This window comes from Podarcis muralis, chromosome 8, assembly GCF_964188315.1.
Source record: "Podarcis muralis chromosome 8, rPodMur119.hap1.1, whole genome shotgun sequence".
NCBI lineage: Eukaryota > Metazoa > Chordata > Lepidosauria > Squamata > Lacertidae > Podarcis > Podarcis muralis.
In genome coordinates this window covers 14,160,458-14,177,178 of record NC_135662.1, presented here as the reverse complement: position 1 = coordinate 14,177,178, position 16,721 = coordinate 14,160,458, and the positions used below count along the sequence as shown (strand labels likewise).

General features: G+C 45.3%; 1 protein-coding gene across 2 annotated transcripts in view; it reads left to right on the top strand.

The window, feature by feature from the left end:
- Positions 1 to 16,721, top strand: part of FER1L6 (fer-1 like family member 6) — a 122,082-nt gene that overhangs the window by 67,397 nt on the left and 37,964 nt on the right. For both annotated transcript variants that reach the window (XM_028736194.2, XM_028736193.2), the window contains exons 19-23: positions 789 to 975; positions 2,797 to 2,921; positions 6,789 to 6,923; positions 9,663 to 9,812; positions 15,742 to 15,852. In XM_028736194.2, coding sequence (XP_028592027.2) covers positions 789 to 975; positions 2,797 to 2,921; positions 6,789 to 6,923; positions 9,663 to 9,812; positions 15,742 to 15,852 — 708 coding nt within the window. The remainder of the gene's footprint in view (positions 1 to 788; positions 976 to 2,796; positions 2,922 to 6,788; positions 6,924 to 9,662; positions 9,813 to 15,741; positions 15,853 to 16,721) is intronic.

Genomic DNA, 16,721 nt, shown 5'->3' with positions numbered 1-16,721 from the left:
AGAAATTCAGCCATGAATCAGCAAGGGATCCTCCCACCCTGAACAGCTGGTTTTTGAGATCAGTGACAAAGGCTGAATACACACCGTACATTTAAAGTACCGTATGTTTTGCTCTATAAGACCCACTTTTTCCCTCCTAAAAAGTAAGGGGAAATGTGTGTGCATCTTATGGAGCGAATGCAGGCTGCGCAGCTATCCCAGAAGCCAGAACAGGAACAGCAAGAGGGATTGCTGCTTTCACTGCATAGCGATCCCTCTTGCTGTTCTGGCTTCTGAGATTCAGAATATTTTTTTCCTTGTTTTCCTCCTCCAAAAACTAGGTGCGTCTTGTGGTCTGGTGCATCTTATAGAGCGAAAAATACGGTACTTCCCACTTCCCCAACTCCTTGAAACTGTAGATTGTCAAGGGTGCTGGGAAATGTAGCTCTGTGAGGGGTAAACTACAGTTCTTGGGACTCTTCACAGTGGTGTGTGTTTCAGATATACTTTAAATGTTTGGTGTCTATGCAGCCTAGATGAGGAAACGTGCAATTCCATAGCACTGAGGGCTTACCCAGGTTTCAAATATTTCATCCTTGGAGCATGTAGCCCACCCTGCAATTATTTAAGAGTTTGGCAGCTCCTCTGCTGTTTCAGCTGTTCCTCTCCTCGTTCTGATGGTTTAAATAGGATTGTACGTAATTTGTGTTATATAATTATATATTGCACCCTGGTCTGTGATTTTTGGAAGAATGCCTCTTGATAAACAAACGAACTTGACCTTCTGGACACCTCTTTTTTACTTTAAGTTGCCAGGAAAACGGCCTCCTGGCTGGAACGTTCACGGAAAAGTCGACACTTACCTGTGGCTTGGCTCCGCCAAATATGCGCACACAATTTTGGACAACTTGCCTATTGGATATGAAACAGAAACACCTTCGGGAGCAAGCTCAGGGCATCACGGCAGCCCTCCGCCTGTTAGCCTGGTTTACAGAAGTAAGACATTCTTTAAATGTAGGAACATAGTGCCATAGGAAGCTGCCTTATACTCAGCCAGGGTTGTTTGGTTGTCGTTATTTTTTTTAAAAAAAATCATATATTGGGTTCATATGTTTTTTTAAAAAAAAAATTCATTAACAATTTCAACATAACAGTATATCAAAACGTATCGTATCCATTATTCCCCCCTTTTTCCCCATTCCCCATCAAACCCTCCCTCTCCCCCCAAGACTTTCCTCAGCTTCTCTCTCTGATTTCTCAGCACATGTTATTCTCTGCATGTTATAAAATTGTTTCAATTCTTATATTATCTATCTACCATGTTATCAATCACTAAATTTGTGTATGTTTATTCAAAACCTGCCAAGGAGTCCAATTGAATTTGTTGTCTTTTTAAATACTTTGTAAAAAGTTCCCATTCTTCTTTGAAGTCACAGTTGACCTTATCTCACAGTTTGTATGTCAGTTTAGCCAGTTCTGCATAGTTCATCGATTTCTCTTGCCACTGTTCTTTTGTCGGGATTTCCTCGTTCTTCCATCCTTGTGCTATCAAGACTCTTGCCGCTGTTGTAGCATACATGAATAAGTTCTTTGTTTTCCTTGGCAGGTCTTGTCCTACAATCCCTAACAAAAATGCTTCTGGTTTTTTTACAAATGTCATTTTAAACATTTTCTTCAATTCATTATATATCATTTCCCAAAATTTCAAAATTTCTCTACATTCCCACCACATATGATAAAAGGTCCCTTCCTTTTCTTTACATTTCCAACATATGTTTGATATATTGGGTTCATATGTAATCCTTAGGTCATGCCTCCTTTCGTACATTCCTGCAGTGGTGGGGGGTGAATTAGTTTGCTGAGGATGATGATGGTGGTGATGATAATACCACCCTCTATCTGTAGACCTCAGGATGGTTCACAACATAAAATTACAATATAAAAAACACAAAATACGTAATTGAAAAATATATATGCACCTAGTGACTTGATCCCTTCTTTGATTTGATGGGGCAGCTTTGAGAGGGAGGCCAAGCTGGGAAAACCTGTGGCTAGCCTGTAAGTTTAATCAAACACAGACAGGGGTTGTATGTGCCTGTCTAGCCTTCCCCCAAGCTGGTGCCCTCCATTTATTTTGGTCTACAGCTGCCATCAGCCCCAACCAGCATGGCCAAAGATTGGGGTTGATGGGAATGCAAACATTTGGAAGTCTAAAGGAGCACCTATCTCAGTACTATCCTGTTCTTGGCTTCATATTCTACACCCTGTGGGGTTAAAATCTACCTGAGTGGCACTTTTCATTGCAGAATTTACACAGAAATAGACCTGCAACACAGTCCTTCTAGGATATTGCCCCCTTGCCCAGATGCAGTAGTATACAATGTCCCTAAATTGCAGCCATTTATGATTTTGGTTCTGTAGATGAAAAAGACCTGGGGCAAAAAAAGGAGGAATTTATTGATTTATTTTTATTTTGCCATTGGGGTGCTTTTTGTCCCTGGCAATGATAATAATAATAAAAAACCGCAAGTGGGTTCACAAGCAAAAAGTGACTCAGGGAAGCTGGTCAGTGACTTCAAGCTGAACTTGGCTTTGTTAGGAAATATTGGAACACGGGAAACTACCTTATACTGAATCAGATGACTGGGTGCATATTTCTCAGTATTGTCTACACTGACTGGCAGCTGCTCTCCTGGGTTCCAGGCAGGAGTCTCTCCCAGTCCTACCTGAAGATGCCAGAGGTTGAACTTGCAGGATGGACCACTTTGATCTCTCCCCACAGTGATAACTTTCCTTCTTTCTGTTGTGCTTACACAGCCAAGAATGTTTTCCAGCTGAGAGTTCACATGTATCAGGCCAGGGGTCTTATCGCAGCCGACAGCAGCGGACTTTCTGATCCCTTTGCCAAAGTCACGTTTGTTTCGCACTGCCAGACCACGAAGGTAAGAGGGAGAAGAAGAGAGGGCGGTGGTACAAGAAACGGAAGTATTTATAAGCACAAATAGCATTTTTTCCCCAGCACAGAGGTCATCTCCCAGCGTGTGCTGAGCAGGTAGAGGAAGATGTAGTTCGCAAATCATTATTTGCCTGGTTCCCTGTGGTGAATAAAACCCCACAAAGCTACCATCCACTAAGTCATAGGCCAATTACCTCTTCTGGCTTAGTGTTGTCTATTCTGACTGGTTGGAATTGGCTCCCTAAATTCTTAATTAGGTTTCCCCTTGTCTGGTTACTCCTTTTAATTGGAGATATGTCAAAATGTAAGGGACGCGGGTGGCGCTGTGGGTAAAAGCCTCAGCGCCTAGGGCTTGCCGATCGAAAGGTCGGCGGTTCGAATCCCCACAGCGGGGTGCGCTCCCGTTGCTCGGTCCCAGCGCCTGCCAACCTAGCAGTTCGAAAGCACCCCCGGGTGCAAGTAGATAAATAGGGACCACTTACCAGCAGGAAGGTAAACGGCGTTTCCGTGTGCTGCGCTGGCTCGCCAGATGCAGCTTGTCACACTGGCCACGTGACCCGGAAGTGTCTCCGGACAGCGCTGGCCCCCGGCCTCTTGAGTGAGATGGGCGCACAACCCTAGAGTCTGTCAAGACTGGCCCGTACGGGCAGGGGTACCTTTACCTTTACCTTATGTCAAAATGAGCATGTGAGCTCCCAAGATTGTTACTTACTTACTTACTTACTTACTTACTTACTTACTTACTTACTTATTAAATTTCTATACTGTTTTGGATAGCTCAGGCAGCAGAGCAAGAGTCACTCTTAATCTCAGGGTTGTGGTTTCCAGCCCTACATTGGGAAAAAGATTCCTGCATTGTGGGGGGGGGGGGTTGGACTGGGTGAGCCTCGCAGTCCCTTCTAACTCCGCAATTCTGTGATTCTAAGATTCTATCCCACCCTTCACAGGGCACAGGATCACAGAGCAGCCATAGTGGTGAAGCTGATGGAATTTGGAAGCCAGCTACCCCTGGAAGGCAGTGTGTTGCCTATCCCAGGGTTATTGCTGGTTTCAGCTCAGAGTTGTTGTCGTTTTTTATTTTTATTTTATTTTTATTTATACCCCGCCCATCTGGCTGAGTTTCCCCAGCCACTCTGCATTAAATATTAAATACTTCCCTAAACAATTAATTAATTAATTAATTCCCTAATTAAAAAAAACCCGCACAAAACCGCTAGATTTTACATTTACAATTTTTTTTTAAAAAAAAAATATTAAAGATTTTCTTGTTTTACAGAAGTAAGTGTGATGTCTCTCATATTTTTTCCATGCAACGTTTTTACAAATCTGTTTCATTTGTTGAGACATTAGGGGGAGAGAAGAAAAAAAAAGAAGGGGTGGAGGGAGGGAAGATGGGTGGGGGTGGGATTGGGTGGCAATGTTTCTGTTATGCTTAATGTATGTAGGGTTTGGTATCAGCGTTGCTTGTGCTGTTCACTTGTGTTCCTTTGGTGGTGAGAGAGGTTGGGGTTGGCCTTGGGTGTGGTTGTTTGTTTGTGATTGGCTGTGGTGATCTTTGTTTTCGTGTGTGAGTATTGATCATGTTCTGGTCTGATGCTGGAGCCCACCAGGAAATCAGCAAGGCTGCAGCACCATGGATAGCTCCAAGTGAGCCACTTCCGCAAAGGTTTGGAGCAGACTGAGACCTGCTTCTACCGCCTTCAGAGTCATAAAGGGGAAAGCCTCTGGGCTGAATGCAGGCATTCCTCCTTCATCCCATAGTCTCCCTCCTGATGCACTCCCAGCGCTGCCGGACTATGATGTGTGGCAGGAAGCATCTGATTCGTCAGGCTAAAGGGAGGGTGTCCATGACGGACCAGGCTCTGACTCTATATTGGCCCTGGTGGTCTAAGGCAAGCTTGTCCAACTTCCAAGAGACTGCGATCTTCTCCCGCTATAAAAAAACTGGTCCACTGGATTGACCAAAGTTGTTGGGCTTTTGGGAGAAGTCAAAGTTGTTGAACTTTTTTGGGGAGCTCAAAATTGTTTTTTGGGGGTGGTGGAAGGGGTCTCGTGATCTACCACGATCTATCACAGGCACCAACGATCTACCAGTAAATCGCAATCTACCTGTTGGCCATCGCTGGTCTAGGGAGTTCTTCTGAGAGTTCTTATCTAACCATCTCAGGTGGAGTGGGTTCCCTGTCTACCACCATCAGCTCTGAGCCCTGACCCAGACCCATATGGTGCCCCTGCAGCCTAGATCACTGGTGGATGGGGAGTGGGGTCATGACAATTTCATTGTCAATTTGTTTGTCCTCTTTTATCGCTCAACCCATCCGATTGCCTTAGATTGTGAGCCCCTAGGGCACGAGGCTATTAACATTTAGAATAACTGCTGCAAGCTGGTCTGAGCTTATGGGACACAGTGCGATATAGACTCAAATAAATTTGACAAAGCTGAGTTGAACCCATGGGATAGACTGGGATATAGACTCAAATAAAATTGTCTAACCCCCCTTTTAAGCCATCTGAGGCAGTTGCCATCATTGCATTCTTATGGCAGGGAACCTGATAAACTGTGTGCATGCAAAAAGCATTTGTTTTGTCTGTCCTGAATCTACTGCCAGTTGATTTCATTAGGTGACCAGACTACAGGTTTTTAGCATTTTATGAGCATGTCTCCCTATCCATTCACACCATCCATAACATTATAAACGTACACCATGTCCCCGCTTTATTTTTCTCTTCTACAGTATTGTAAGGCTGCAATCCTGTACATGATTACCTGGCTGTAAATCACATGGAAATAAATTGGACTTACCTCTGAGTAGGCATATAAACATTTGCTCTGTAAATCTTGGAGAATGTCAGACTTTATATGTGCCAGTAATGCTTTCTGTAGGCAATAGATTCTAGGCTGCACCTGAAATTGTTTTTATGATGGTACATGAGCTCCAATAAAGAATAAGTAATTGCTGGAGAATCCTCATTTCTATATAAGGGCATTCCAGAAATTTTTATTGAAGTGATTCCCACCCCCGGTTTCAGTACATTTTTATCCTCAAAATATATCTTCAGTGTTTGCTGTCATACCAGTTAAAGGGATGCTTAAAAGGAGGAACATCAGAGCAAACACAGCTCATTTGTAGAGCACATGTGCTGCACTGCACCAGAAGGACTCCTGTTTATTGTTCACTCATTTACAGTGCCAAGCTTTTGATCCACGTTCACAGAGCACTAACCAAAATACTTACGTATCACGTACATTGTTATGAAATACTACTGTTTGATGCGTTGTTTCTCAAACCAGTTTCACACTGATTGGAGTCCTTAATCCATTCCAAATTCATCTCTAGCCAGGGTGTGCGTAGGGTAACGACATCCCTGTCGTGTCGACGCCCCCCTGGTGTGCGCACACAAAGAGAAATGGATCTGACACTAATGAAGCTGTGCTGATGTGAACAGCTGCAGGGGGAGAAGGAGCTGTGAAACACACAGTGTGTGTGTGTGTGTGTGTGTGTGTGTGTGTGTGGACATCTCCATAGCACTCTGTGGTGGTGATATCTGCTCCCAACCACTGTCAGAGCAAGTTGCTTGCTTGGAGCTGTCCCTGGTCCTGAAGCCATGCCTCCTGTAGTTGGCATCTGTTTTTATTGTTGAATCATTTCGGAGAGTTTCATGGCAAGTGATTCATAAATGAAATTAAATCAATTGCTCAAAATATAGCCAAACGAATTATGAATATATATATAAATAATCTCTGTGTAAATATGCATATTATTCCATAGCACAGATAGAATGTCCCAAGAGAGCTCATCTAAGGGGCAGGAGTCTTGTCTACTCTAATGCACTACTTTCCCCCCACCATTAGATCATACAACAAACTTTGTCTCCAACTTGGAATCAAATGCTGCTGTTTAATAATATTGTGCTTCATGGGGATGGAAAAGAAATTGCTGAATTCCCCCCAGTGATCGTCGTAGAGCTCTACGATGATGATGCAGTGGTAAATATGATTTCCTCCACCTTGTTTGTTTGTTTGTTTGTTTGTTTGTTTGTTTGTTTCAACCTCGATATGGGTGGAATTCAGAGTAGTGCGAAGGAGATGCTGAATCAGCGTAAGCATTTGCGTTTCAAGGCCCCCAAGCCACCCCCAAGAGAATAAAGAGACAAGGACACAGAATTTTAGGCCACAACTTTATTGGTTACAGAATGTGAGCAGTATTGGCTTAGGCATTGGCATCAATAGACTATATCTGACTTCTGCCCGCCTTGCAGGAAGTCTGGTAAGGGTAAACCACCATTAGGGGGAGCCCCGCTGATGCGGATCAACTTGAGCATCCCCCGGGTTCCCGCTGGGGTCATGGCATGACCCTAGCCCTTCCCCAGGCTTCGGACGAGATCCACACCCCCAGATTCCTTTAACGGAAAACCCTTAAGCATAGAGGAGCAGGTGATGGCTGCACCTCCCCTCCCCCACACATCGCAATTCCAGTGCCAAACCGCCAAACCTTACAAAGTTGTGACGATTGCTACGAGGTAGGTGAAAACCAAGTGGCTGGTGCCAATTTGCCAAGTGGAAAAAGCCCTACCAGGCCCCTCAACGGCAACCAACCGAAGTCCATAGCAAGGTCAATGACACAACCTGAAGAAAGGGTGGGAAGGCAGGAGATCCGTGACGTGAGGCTGAAAGCGGAAGCCTCAGAATCGCACCGTGGCTTAAATCGTCCCTGGCCACGCCCCCAAGCGACCTGATCGGCCGCCTGGCAACCTGAAGTGGCCAGGGTCTCCCCCAGCGTGACCCTGAGGGGAGTGGCTAGGTGGCCAGACCGCAACCTGGCCCCACCAGGAAGTGGACCCAATTTCTGCTTGCCTGGTGGAATGATCTCCCTTCTCATCTCTCCCATGGTGTTAGGAGGGGGTGGTCTCCTGATTACCCACCCCCAAAGCTGATTGGGGAGTTGGGGGCAGAGAAGAGGGGCAATCCTTGTTGCACCAGTGGGATCCATTGAGCTGGCTCCCACAAGTGCAAGTATTTAGTTAAATCCAGCCCTGAGCCCCTGTATTACATTTGCTTACATGGCAAATGACGCTGATCGTTCAAAGGTTTGAACGAACTGTCCTTTTTTAATAGAGTGCAGTGATGCATTGGATGCCTGGACAAATTATAATTTATCATTTATTCCATTTACATCTTGCCCTTCCTCCCAATGGAAATTATGCATAGCTCTGTGTTTGTGTTACGTAATTTATAAGGGACGCGGGTGGTGCTGTGGATAAAAGCCTCAGCGCCTAGGGCTTGCCGATCGAAAGGTCGTGGTTCGAATCCCCGCGGCGGGGTGCGCTCCCGTTGCTCGGTCCCAGCGCCTGCCAACCTAGCAGTTCGAAAGCACCTCCGGGTGCAAGTAGATAAATAGGGACCGCTTACTAGCGGGAAGGTAAACGGCGTTTCCGTGTGCGGCTCTGGCTCGCCAGAGCAGCGATGTCACGCTGGCCACGTGACCCGGAAGTGTCTCCGGACAGCGCTGGCCCCCGGCCTCTTGAGTGAGATGGGTGCACAACCCTAGAGTCTGTCAAGACTGGCCCGTACGGGCAGGGGTACCTTTAATTTATCCCACTTCCGTCCAACATGTAGAAAGGGCTAAGAAAAGAAACAGTGTCCTCTTCCATTACAAAGATTGCCAACTTTTGATTTCAGAAACACTGGTCTCCTTTTCTGGGGTAACAGGAGCAAATCTGGGAGGGCTGCAGAGGGCGAGGAAGGCCATGTGTTAGACCACTCAAGTCTAGCAGGCTTCCTCAACCTCGGTCTTCCAGATGTTTTGAGACTACAGTTCCCATCATCCCTGACCACTGGTTCTGCTAGCTAGGGATCATGGGAGTTGTAGGCCAAAAACATCTGGAGGGCTGAGGTTGAGGAAGCCTGCTCTAGAGCAGAGGTGAGGAGCCTTCTGCAACCCTCAGTTGACAATTCTGAGTGACAGAGTGACCTGTCTTTGCCATGGCAGCCTCCTGAAAGGGGAGTGGAAGAACATGTCAGAGCAAAAAGGAGTGCCCTCATCATCTTTCGGCTCTGGTATATGGGCCCTTGTGGATTGCCCCCAGGGTATGGTACCCTGACAGGTGTTGTTGTTTTTTTAAGGTCCCCATTCCTACTTTCTTTGTGGTCAGCTCTCCAATGGGGTGGGAAGCCTTCTGCAATTCTGAGTGATAATTCTGAGTGACAGAGTGACCTGTCTTTGCCATGGCAGCCTCCTGAAAGGGGAGTGGAAGAACATGTCAGAGCAAAAAGGAGTGCCCTCATCTTCTTTCAGCTCTGGTATAAGGGCCCTGGTAGATTGCTCCCAGGGTATGGTACCCCATGACAGGTTTTTGTTTTTTTTTAAGGTCCCCATTCCTACTTTCTTTGTGATCAGCTCTCCAAAACAGAGCACAGCTTGTAGCATGATATCTGCTGGCTGCTGGGTCACTAAAGACACACCAAGCATTTTTACAGAACATGGCTATATCCCAATGAATCCTGGGAGCTGTAGTTCATGAAAGGTGATGGAAACTGCAAGGGGTAAACTACAGTTTCCATGATTCTTTGGGTGACACCATGTGCATTGAATGTGCTTTGCATACATGGTGTGGACGTGATCTTCTGCATATCCCAAACTCTGGTTGTAGGGGTGGTTTTGTATGAACGGCACAATGTGAAGATAAATGATGTTCTGCTAAGTCTCTCTTTTTTAAAAACGTCTAGGGTAAATCAGAATATATTGGTTCTACCGTTGCTGCTCCTGTGACAACATTGGCTGGTCAGAAATATGAGCCGCCTAAACTGAGTTATCACCCAGTGTACTTTGGAAATATTTCTGGAGGGGACCTCCTTGCTGCATTTGAATTGCTGCAGGTGAGCTTCAACGAATATTCTTATCCATGTTTTTTTATTGGTGAATGTCTGAAAACAACCAGGGCAGGATGATACACAGTATGGTGCATTTGCAACACAGGGCTGCTGTGGTTTGTTTGTTTGTTTGTGTGTGTGTGTGTGTGTGTGTGTGTGTGTGTGGTTTTTCTTTTTGCTGGGACAAGGAGATGAAAGCTATCCCTTCCTGTGTCTCCTCACCCTTTCAAAGTATTCTACTGCTGCTGCTTTGTGTATGTATGCATGGTTCACACATAATGCTAAACCACAGTTTGTTAGCCATGGTTCAATAAACCATGGTTTAGTGTTGAGTGTGAACCCAGCTCAGCAGCCTAACTATGATTTACTAACTGTGGTTAAAATTTGCACGTGAACCAAGGTTTGTGGTTGGTTTATCCTATTTAGTGACTCTGAACCAAAGCTTAGCATTGCGTGTGAACTAAGGAGCCACCCAAAAGCTACAGAGTTGTGAGTGAAGAACAGCAAAATATTCAAGCCGCTCTCAAGGCTCACTTGCCCTCACTGACGCTTTTAACTATTCTGTTGTGTAATAGGCCAGGGTTTAAGATGCTTTGGCTTTACCTATGGTTTCTTAACTATGGTTAATGTGAATGCTGACCAAGGGTTAGCAAATTGTGCGAACCAGGGTAATAAGTGCAAAAACTCAGCTACCACCTGAAGTAATAGAGAGGATTGCTTGCTCATGAGAAAACTGACTGGTGGGGAGGACTTCTTCAGGAACTGGAATCCTTCCCAACCACGAGATCTTCTGTTTTCGTAAAGCCAGGCTAGATAATGTGTTGCAATCCAGAGATTGGGGACTACAATTCCCATCTTCCCTGACTATTGGTCATAAAGGCTGGGACTGATGCTGGGCCAGCCCAAGACATTTTGCTACCTCAGCAGAAGAAAATATGGTGTCTCATATTTTTGTGATTATTTTGTTTTAATCACAGTTTAATTGTACACACTTTCACCTAAAGCATGTATTATGCACGCGTTCTTCTAAAATATGTGATTTTTAATGTTTTTGATGCATTTGTAGACACAATTTTAGAAGTATTGCAAAATTTGAAGACGTGCATAATCTGATTGGCAGCATCCTTCCAATCCATATATAAATCTGGGACCAGCAAGTTAGGTCATTTCACTTTAAAATGCAGACTGAATAAACTCTCTTCCAACCCTAGTTCTGATGTAGTTCTCAACTTAAAAAAAAAAAAAGGTATCAAATTACATTTAAAAATGCATATTTGCAGGGTGACAGCATGTAGATGCATATTTAAATATGCATTTAAAAGCATTTTTTTGCGCAAATGAAGATTAATGTGAAAATGGGATTGGACAGATTTATGGATTAATGTGTATTAAAGTGTCAGGGCCTGGAGACAGACTGATTTACCTGTCCCTGGAGATTTATTAGTATCAGCTTTATCCGTTTGCAAAGGTCAGGAAGGCCTTAATAATAATAATAATAATAATAATAATAATAATAATAATAATAATTTATTATTTATACCCCGCCCATCTGGCTGAGTTTCCCCAGCCACTCCGGGCGGCTCCCAATCAGTGTTAAAAACAGTACAGCATTACATATTAAAAATTTCCCTTTTCCTCTGTTTTATCTACAACTGCTTTAGAATTCTGCTCAGTGCCGACTGTTCTATATATAGAGGACAGTAAATCATCTTATAACTCTCACTGCTCTCCATATTTCCGCAGCTCACCAGTATATTTAGACAAGGCTTTTCTGTGCTTCGGCAAGGCATTAAACGCAACTTCTCTTCTTCCGCATAAACATTCCCTTTGGTTGATCTGAGTCTATAAAAAACAGGTGGCACTCATTTGATAAAAACAAAAGCTGCAAACTTTATATGTCCCCCAAGATTGCCCCTCCGTGCCTTGACCTTTCCAAGAGAAATAATTTAGCTTCATCACTGCGAAGAACTTTGAATAACCTTTCATTTGTGAGCGGCAGTAATTATATTATGACTCTGCTAATGGATGGATGTGATTACCCTGTAGCTACCTTGTGAAAAACTCTTCCGCCTCATAATGGACCTGTATTGGTAATGACTGTCTGAATTAGGCTGCTCCCTCAGAAAACTAAAATTTAATGTGAGACAATCACAGTGGACCAGTACGCATGTATGGGGTGTTAGGGGAGGGGTAGGACCTCTGGTGGGGGGAATGTTGTGCTCTTTCTGGGGTAGTTGTCCACCTTTCGTCCTCACTCCTGCACTCAGCTCTCACCTGTGGCTCCTAGACGCTATCAGCATGTGACAGCGGCCAGACTCCGGGAACAACTTTGACTAGCCAGCTAAACCAGGTGAGGGTAACTGATGGGTCTCAAACCCTCAGTGTGAAGACAAGTTTTGGCAGATTGAGCAGACGAGACCAATTGTGGGTCCAACGGTCAAGAAAGTAGTTTCTGCTGTAGAGGGAAGTGAGGGGCAGATGGAGCTCGTCAACCTGGGAAGGTAGCCAATCGAGGAGAAGGAGAATTCTGTTGCCTTGGAGGGTATCTTCAGGAGAAGAAAAGGCTAAGGAGTAAACCCTACACAAATCCAGAGTAGGGTCCTTAAAGCGGTTGGATGGTGTCTTGTACGCCTCCTTTCAGCAACTCTGCAGCCAACCTGGTGCCCTAAACGGCCTCGGCCCAGTATACCTGAAGGAGCGTCTTCTCCCCCATCATTCAGCCCGGACACTGAGGTCTACTTCTGAGGGCCTCCTGGCAGTTCCCTCACTCCGAGAAGTGAGGTTACAGGGAACCAGGCAGAGGGCCTTCTCGGTAGTGGCACCCGCCCTGTGGAACGCCCTCCCATCAGATATCAAGGAAATAAACAACTCTCTGACTTTTAGAAGACATCTGAAGGCAGCTCTGTTTAGGGAAGTTTTTAATGTTTGATGTTTCATTGTATTTTTAATTTTTTGTTGGAAGCTGCCCAGAGTGACTGGGGAAACCCAGCCAGATGGGCGGGGTATAAATAAAAAGAAATTATTATTATTATTATTATTATTATTATTATTATTATTATTATTATTACTCTGCTTTCCTTTGAACCACACCTGTGAGGCTGAGAGATCTTGTCGGGCCACCCAGGGCCTCATTCAGTGTGCTGATAACTCAGTGGTTTGACTTCACCCCCTGAAGCGCCCTCCATTGTGTCTCAAGACAGATGGATGTTAACAATAAGTACACAGTTGGGGCTGGTCCATTAGAATGAATGGGGCCTTCCCCATCATCCTTCATGTTCCCTTATTCAGTCCCCAGCTGCCTGCCATCTTACTTACATTTTCCAGGGAGTTGGTACTGTGAACGTTTCCCTTTTTAAAAGGGAAATTCCCTTATTCCGAATAGGATTCCTCGCAAGGAAAGGGAAAAGTTGACAGCTATGGTACTGGCTGTCGGCTTCCTTCTCCTTAGTCTCAGTGTCGCTATCAAAGGACTCAGTATGGAGGAGGATGAGGCCAGATCAGAATTAGCTGGCTCTTAGCTGGTTACATCCCAAATTCTGTAGAGAAATTTGGATTTGTTGCTGGTGGGCTGAGCAATGCAAACTACTTTGAAACCATTGTGTCAGCCAATGAATTACGGTCTTTTTCACTCCATAAGACGCACCCGACCATAAGACGCACCTAGTTTTTAGAGGGGGAATGCAAGAAAAAAAATATTCTAAACGAAACAGTGGATGTATGATTTTTGTGGTTCATTTTGTGGCCACAGACATATGATCTGCCAGTGAGTTTGGAGTAGCCCAATGCAAAAATCCTGAGGATCCTTTGTAACCACGTTATAAGTGGGGAGGGAAGGAAAAGCACTCAAGGGACAAGGAGCATGTGTGGGGTGTGTGGAGAAGGATGCTGCTAATAATGAAGAAGAGGGGTATAAGGGGAGAAGGCTCCTCTCCTCTCCCACTTTGCTCCTTTAAAGCAAGCAGGCTCTGCTTTTCTCCCTCCTCCCCGCTCATCCCCGGCTTAGCGAGCTGAAAAACTTTGCTGCTATTTAGCTAGCTGAGTGAGGAGGAGAGAGGGACAGAGAGCCTGCTTGCTTTAAAGGAACCAACCGGACACAAGTGTAAGCAGCTCCTCTCCTCTCCCGCTTTGCTCCTTTAAAGAAGCAGTCTCTCTGTCCCTCTCTCCTCCCCACTCAGCGGCTCTTCTCCCGCTTTGCTGTTTCAAAGCGAGCCACGGAGGAGGGAAGGAAGGGGAACCATGGATCCTCTGCTCACGACTGCAGCAGATCCCCCCCGTGACCTGTAGGCATTCCCTCTATAACACGCACAGACTTTCCCCCTTACTTTCTAGGAGGAAAAAAGTGAGTGTTATGGTGCAAAAAATACGGTATTCTTTAAAGGGAGCGCTAAGCAGAGCCTGTATGCATCCCAGGCTCTGCTCAGCGCTCCCTTTCACCAGCTGCATGGAGCGTGTGTGCGGTGCTTGCAGGCCCTTCTCCCTCCTCGGGGAAAAGCCCCCACACGCTCCGCGCAGCTTGTGAAAGGGAGTACGGCTCTTGGGGGCTTTTGCGGGAGGTGAGAGCGTGCGGCTCTATCCCTTCCCCCACCTCCCGCAAAAGCCAGGGATAGCCGCACGAAGCCTCTTCAGGGCAGTGGGATGAAGGCACCCTCCTGCCCTGCAGAGGCTTCGCACGGCTAAGCCAGAAGCTAGAACAGCAAGAGGGAGCGCAGTGCAGTGGCACTCCCTCTTGCTGTTCTGGCTTCTGGGATAGCCTCGCAGCCTGCATTCGCTCCATAAGACGCACACACATTTCCCCTTACTTTTTAGGAGGGAAAAAGTGCATCGTATAGAGCGAAAAATACGGTAATTTCCCTTTCTCAGTTATTGGCTCCAACCACTTGATTTGGGTAATTCAATAACACAGAAGAGCTTTCCGGAGAACTTCTTATATGCAATGAATGGCTTTGTGTACAGCAAAACGGCTCTCTAAAGCCTTTCCATTTTGTTGCACTTCCAAAGCATGTTTCTAATTTTAGCTACCATAAATGCGAATGGAAAGCCCAAAAGATCCAGGAATCTTTACTGTTCAGCAGATGGGAGGAGATGTTTGGAATAAGCCAGACACAGCAAACGACTCCAAATTAGCCTTAAGAACCGTAGGTGTGAATTTCAGCAACGTTGTTGTGACTGCTGTGAAGAATATGACTATGTCAAACAATGTATGTAGCTGAGAATTAGGAACATAGGAAGCTGTCCTCTACCAACTCAGAACGTTGTTTCATGTAGCTCAGTATTGTCTCCACTGTGGAAAAACTGCTCTCCAGGGTTTCAGACATAATACTAACAATAATCTTTTAGCTGGCACATCTTCTCTACTGCATATTCTAGAAGCATCCAACACCTGCTCCTATTAGTATAACTGGAAAAATGGCCACAGATTCTCATAAACCACCTGGCCTACTTGTGCAATGGGGTGGCACTGTGGTCTAAACCACTAAGCCTCTTGGGCTTGCTGTTTGGAAGGTTGGCGGTTCGAATCCCCGCAACGGGGTGAGCTCCCATTGCTCTGTCCCAGCTTCTGCCAACCTAGCAGTTCGAAAGCATGCCAGTGCAAGTAGATAAATAGGTACTGCTGTGGCAGGAGGGTAAATGGTGTTTCCGTGCGCCCTAGCACTCGTCACGGTCCTCCGTGTGCCAGTAGTGGTTTAGTCATGCTGGCCACATGACCTGGAAAGCTGTCTGTGGACAAATGCCAGCTCCCTCGTTCTGAAAGCAAGATGATCGCTGCAACCCCATAGTCACCTTTGACTGGACTTAACCATCCAGGGGTCCTTTACCTTTACCTCTCTCTTTTTGGCTTGCAGTGAAAATTGCTGGGGAATCTTTGTAGGGTCTTACTTTTCCTTAAAAGCAGCATATCTAAATAGTAAAACATTGAGGTGGCTTCATTTTGCAGATCTCCGATTCCGGCCCTGAAAACCTCCCACCTGTGGATCCTGCAGATGCCAGTATGATCTACCCAGTCCCAGCCAACATCAGACCTGTCTTGAGTAAATACAGAGTAGAGGTGAGTTAACACAAAATGATGCGTCGGGGTCTCATTTCTTATCAGCCGCAGGCCACACCTTCACATTTCTATAGCTTCCTGATCTATGACTGTCATCTCTGCTCTGATGCTTCAGTCGAACATTCTACTTTGTTTTCAAGCATTCCCTTCAGATGTGAAGGAAATAAGCAGCTATCTTATAAGCAGCCCTGTTTAGGGAAGTTTTTAATATTTAATGCTGTATTGTTTTTAACACTGAATTGGAAGCTGCCCAGAGTGGCTGGGGAAACTCAGCCAGATGGGCAGGGTATAAATAAATTATTATTATTATTATTATTATTATTATTATTATTATTATTATTACTGCTTAAATGCTGGCATGGGTGGATTTTAAAAACTGTTCCAAGAAGGGAATAAGGGGCAGAAATGCAGCTTCGCAAATGTCACAAAGGCCACCAATCAGCACTCTGCACAGCCTTGCTTCAAGGAGGGTGCAACATATGACTTCTTGAGTGACGTAAGAGTCCGCCAATTACTACACTGCAAACTAGAAACATTTCCTTTTAAGCTCTACCAAGGAGAGGTCACCCAAAATGCAGCATGGTGAGTATGCCATTGCAGCAGGCTCACTGCTAAAATGATTCTAGATCATTTTGGAGAGACCTGGTCTGAACACAGATATTGGATTCTTGTCTCATTACACATGCTAATGCTATTTTTGGTCACCTGCATACTATTCCTTGCTGTTTTCCTGTTGGACTAATTGCAGTTGTTAACAGTCGTCCACAGGTTTACCATACCCATTGAGCCAATCACCCATCTAGTGTCCATTCAGCCCAGTATTGCTGACACTAACTGACAGTAGCTCCCCAAGGTTTCACACTGGGGAT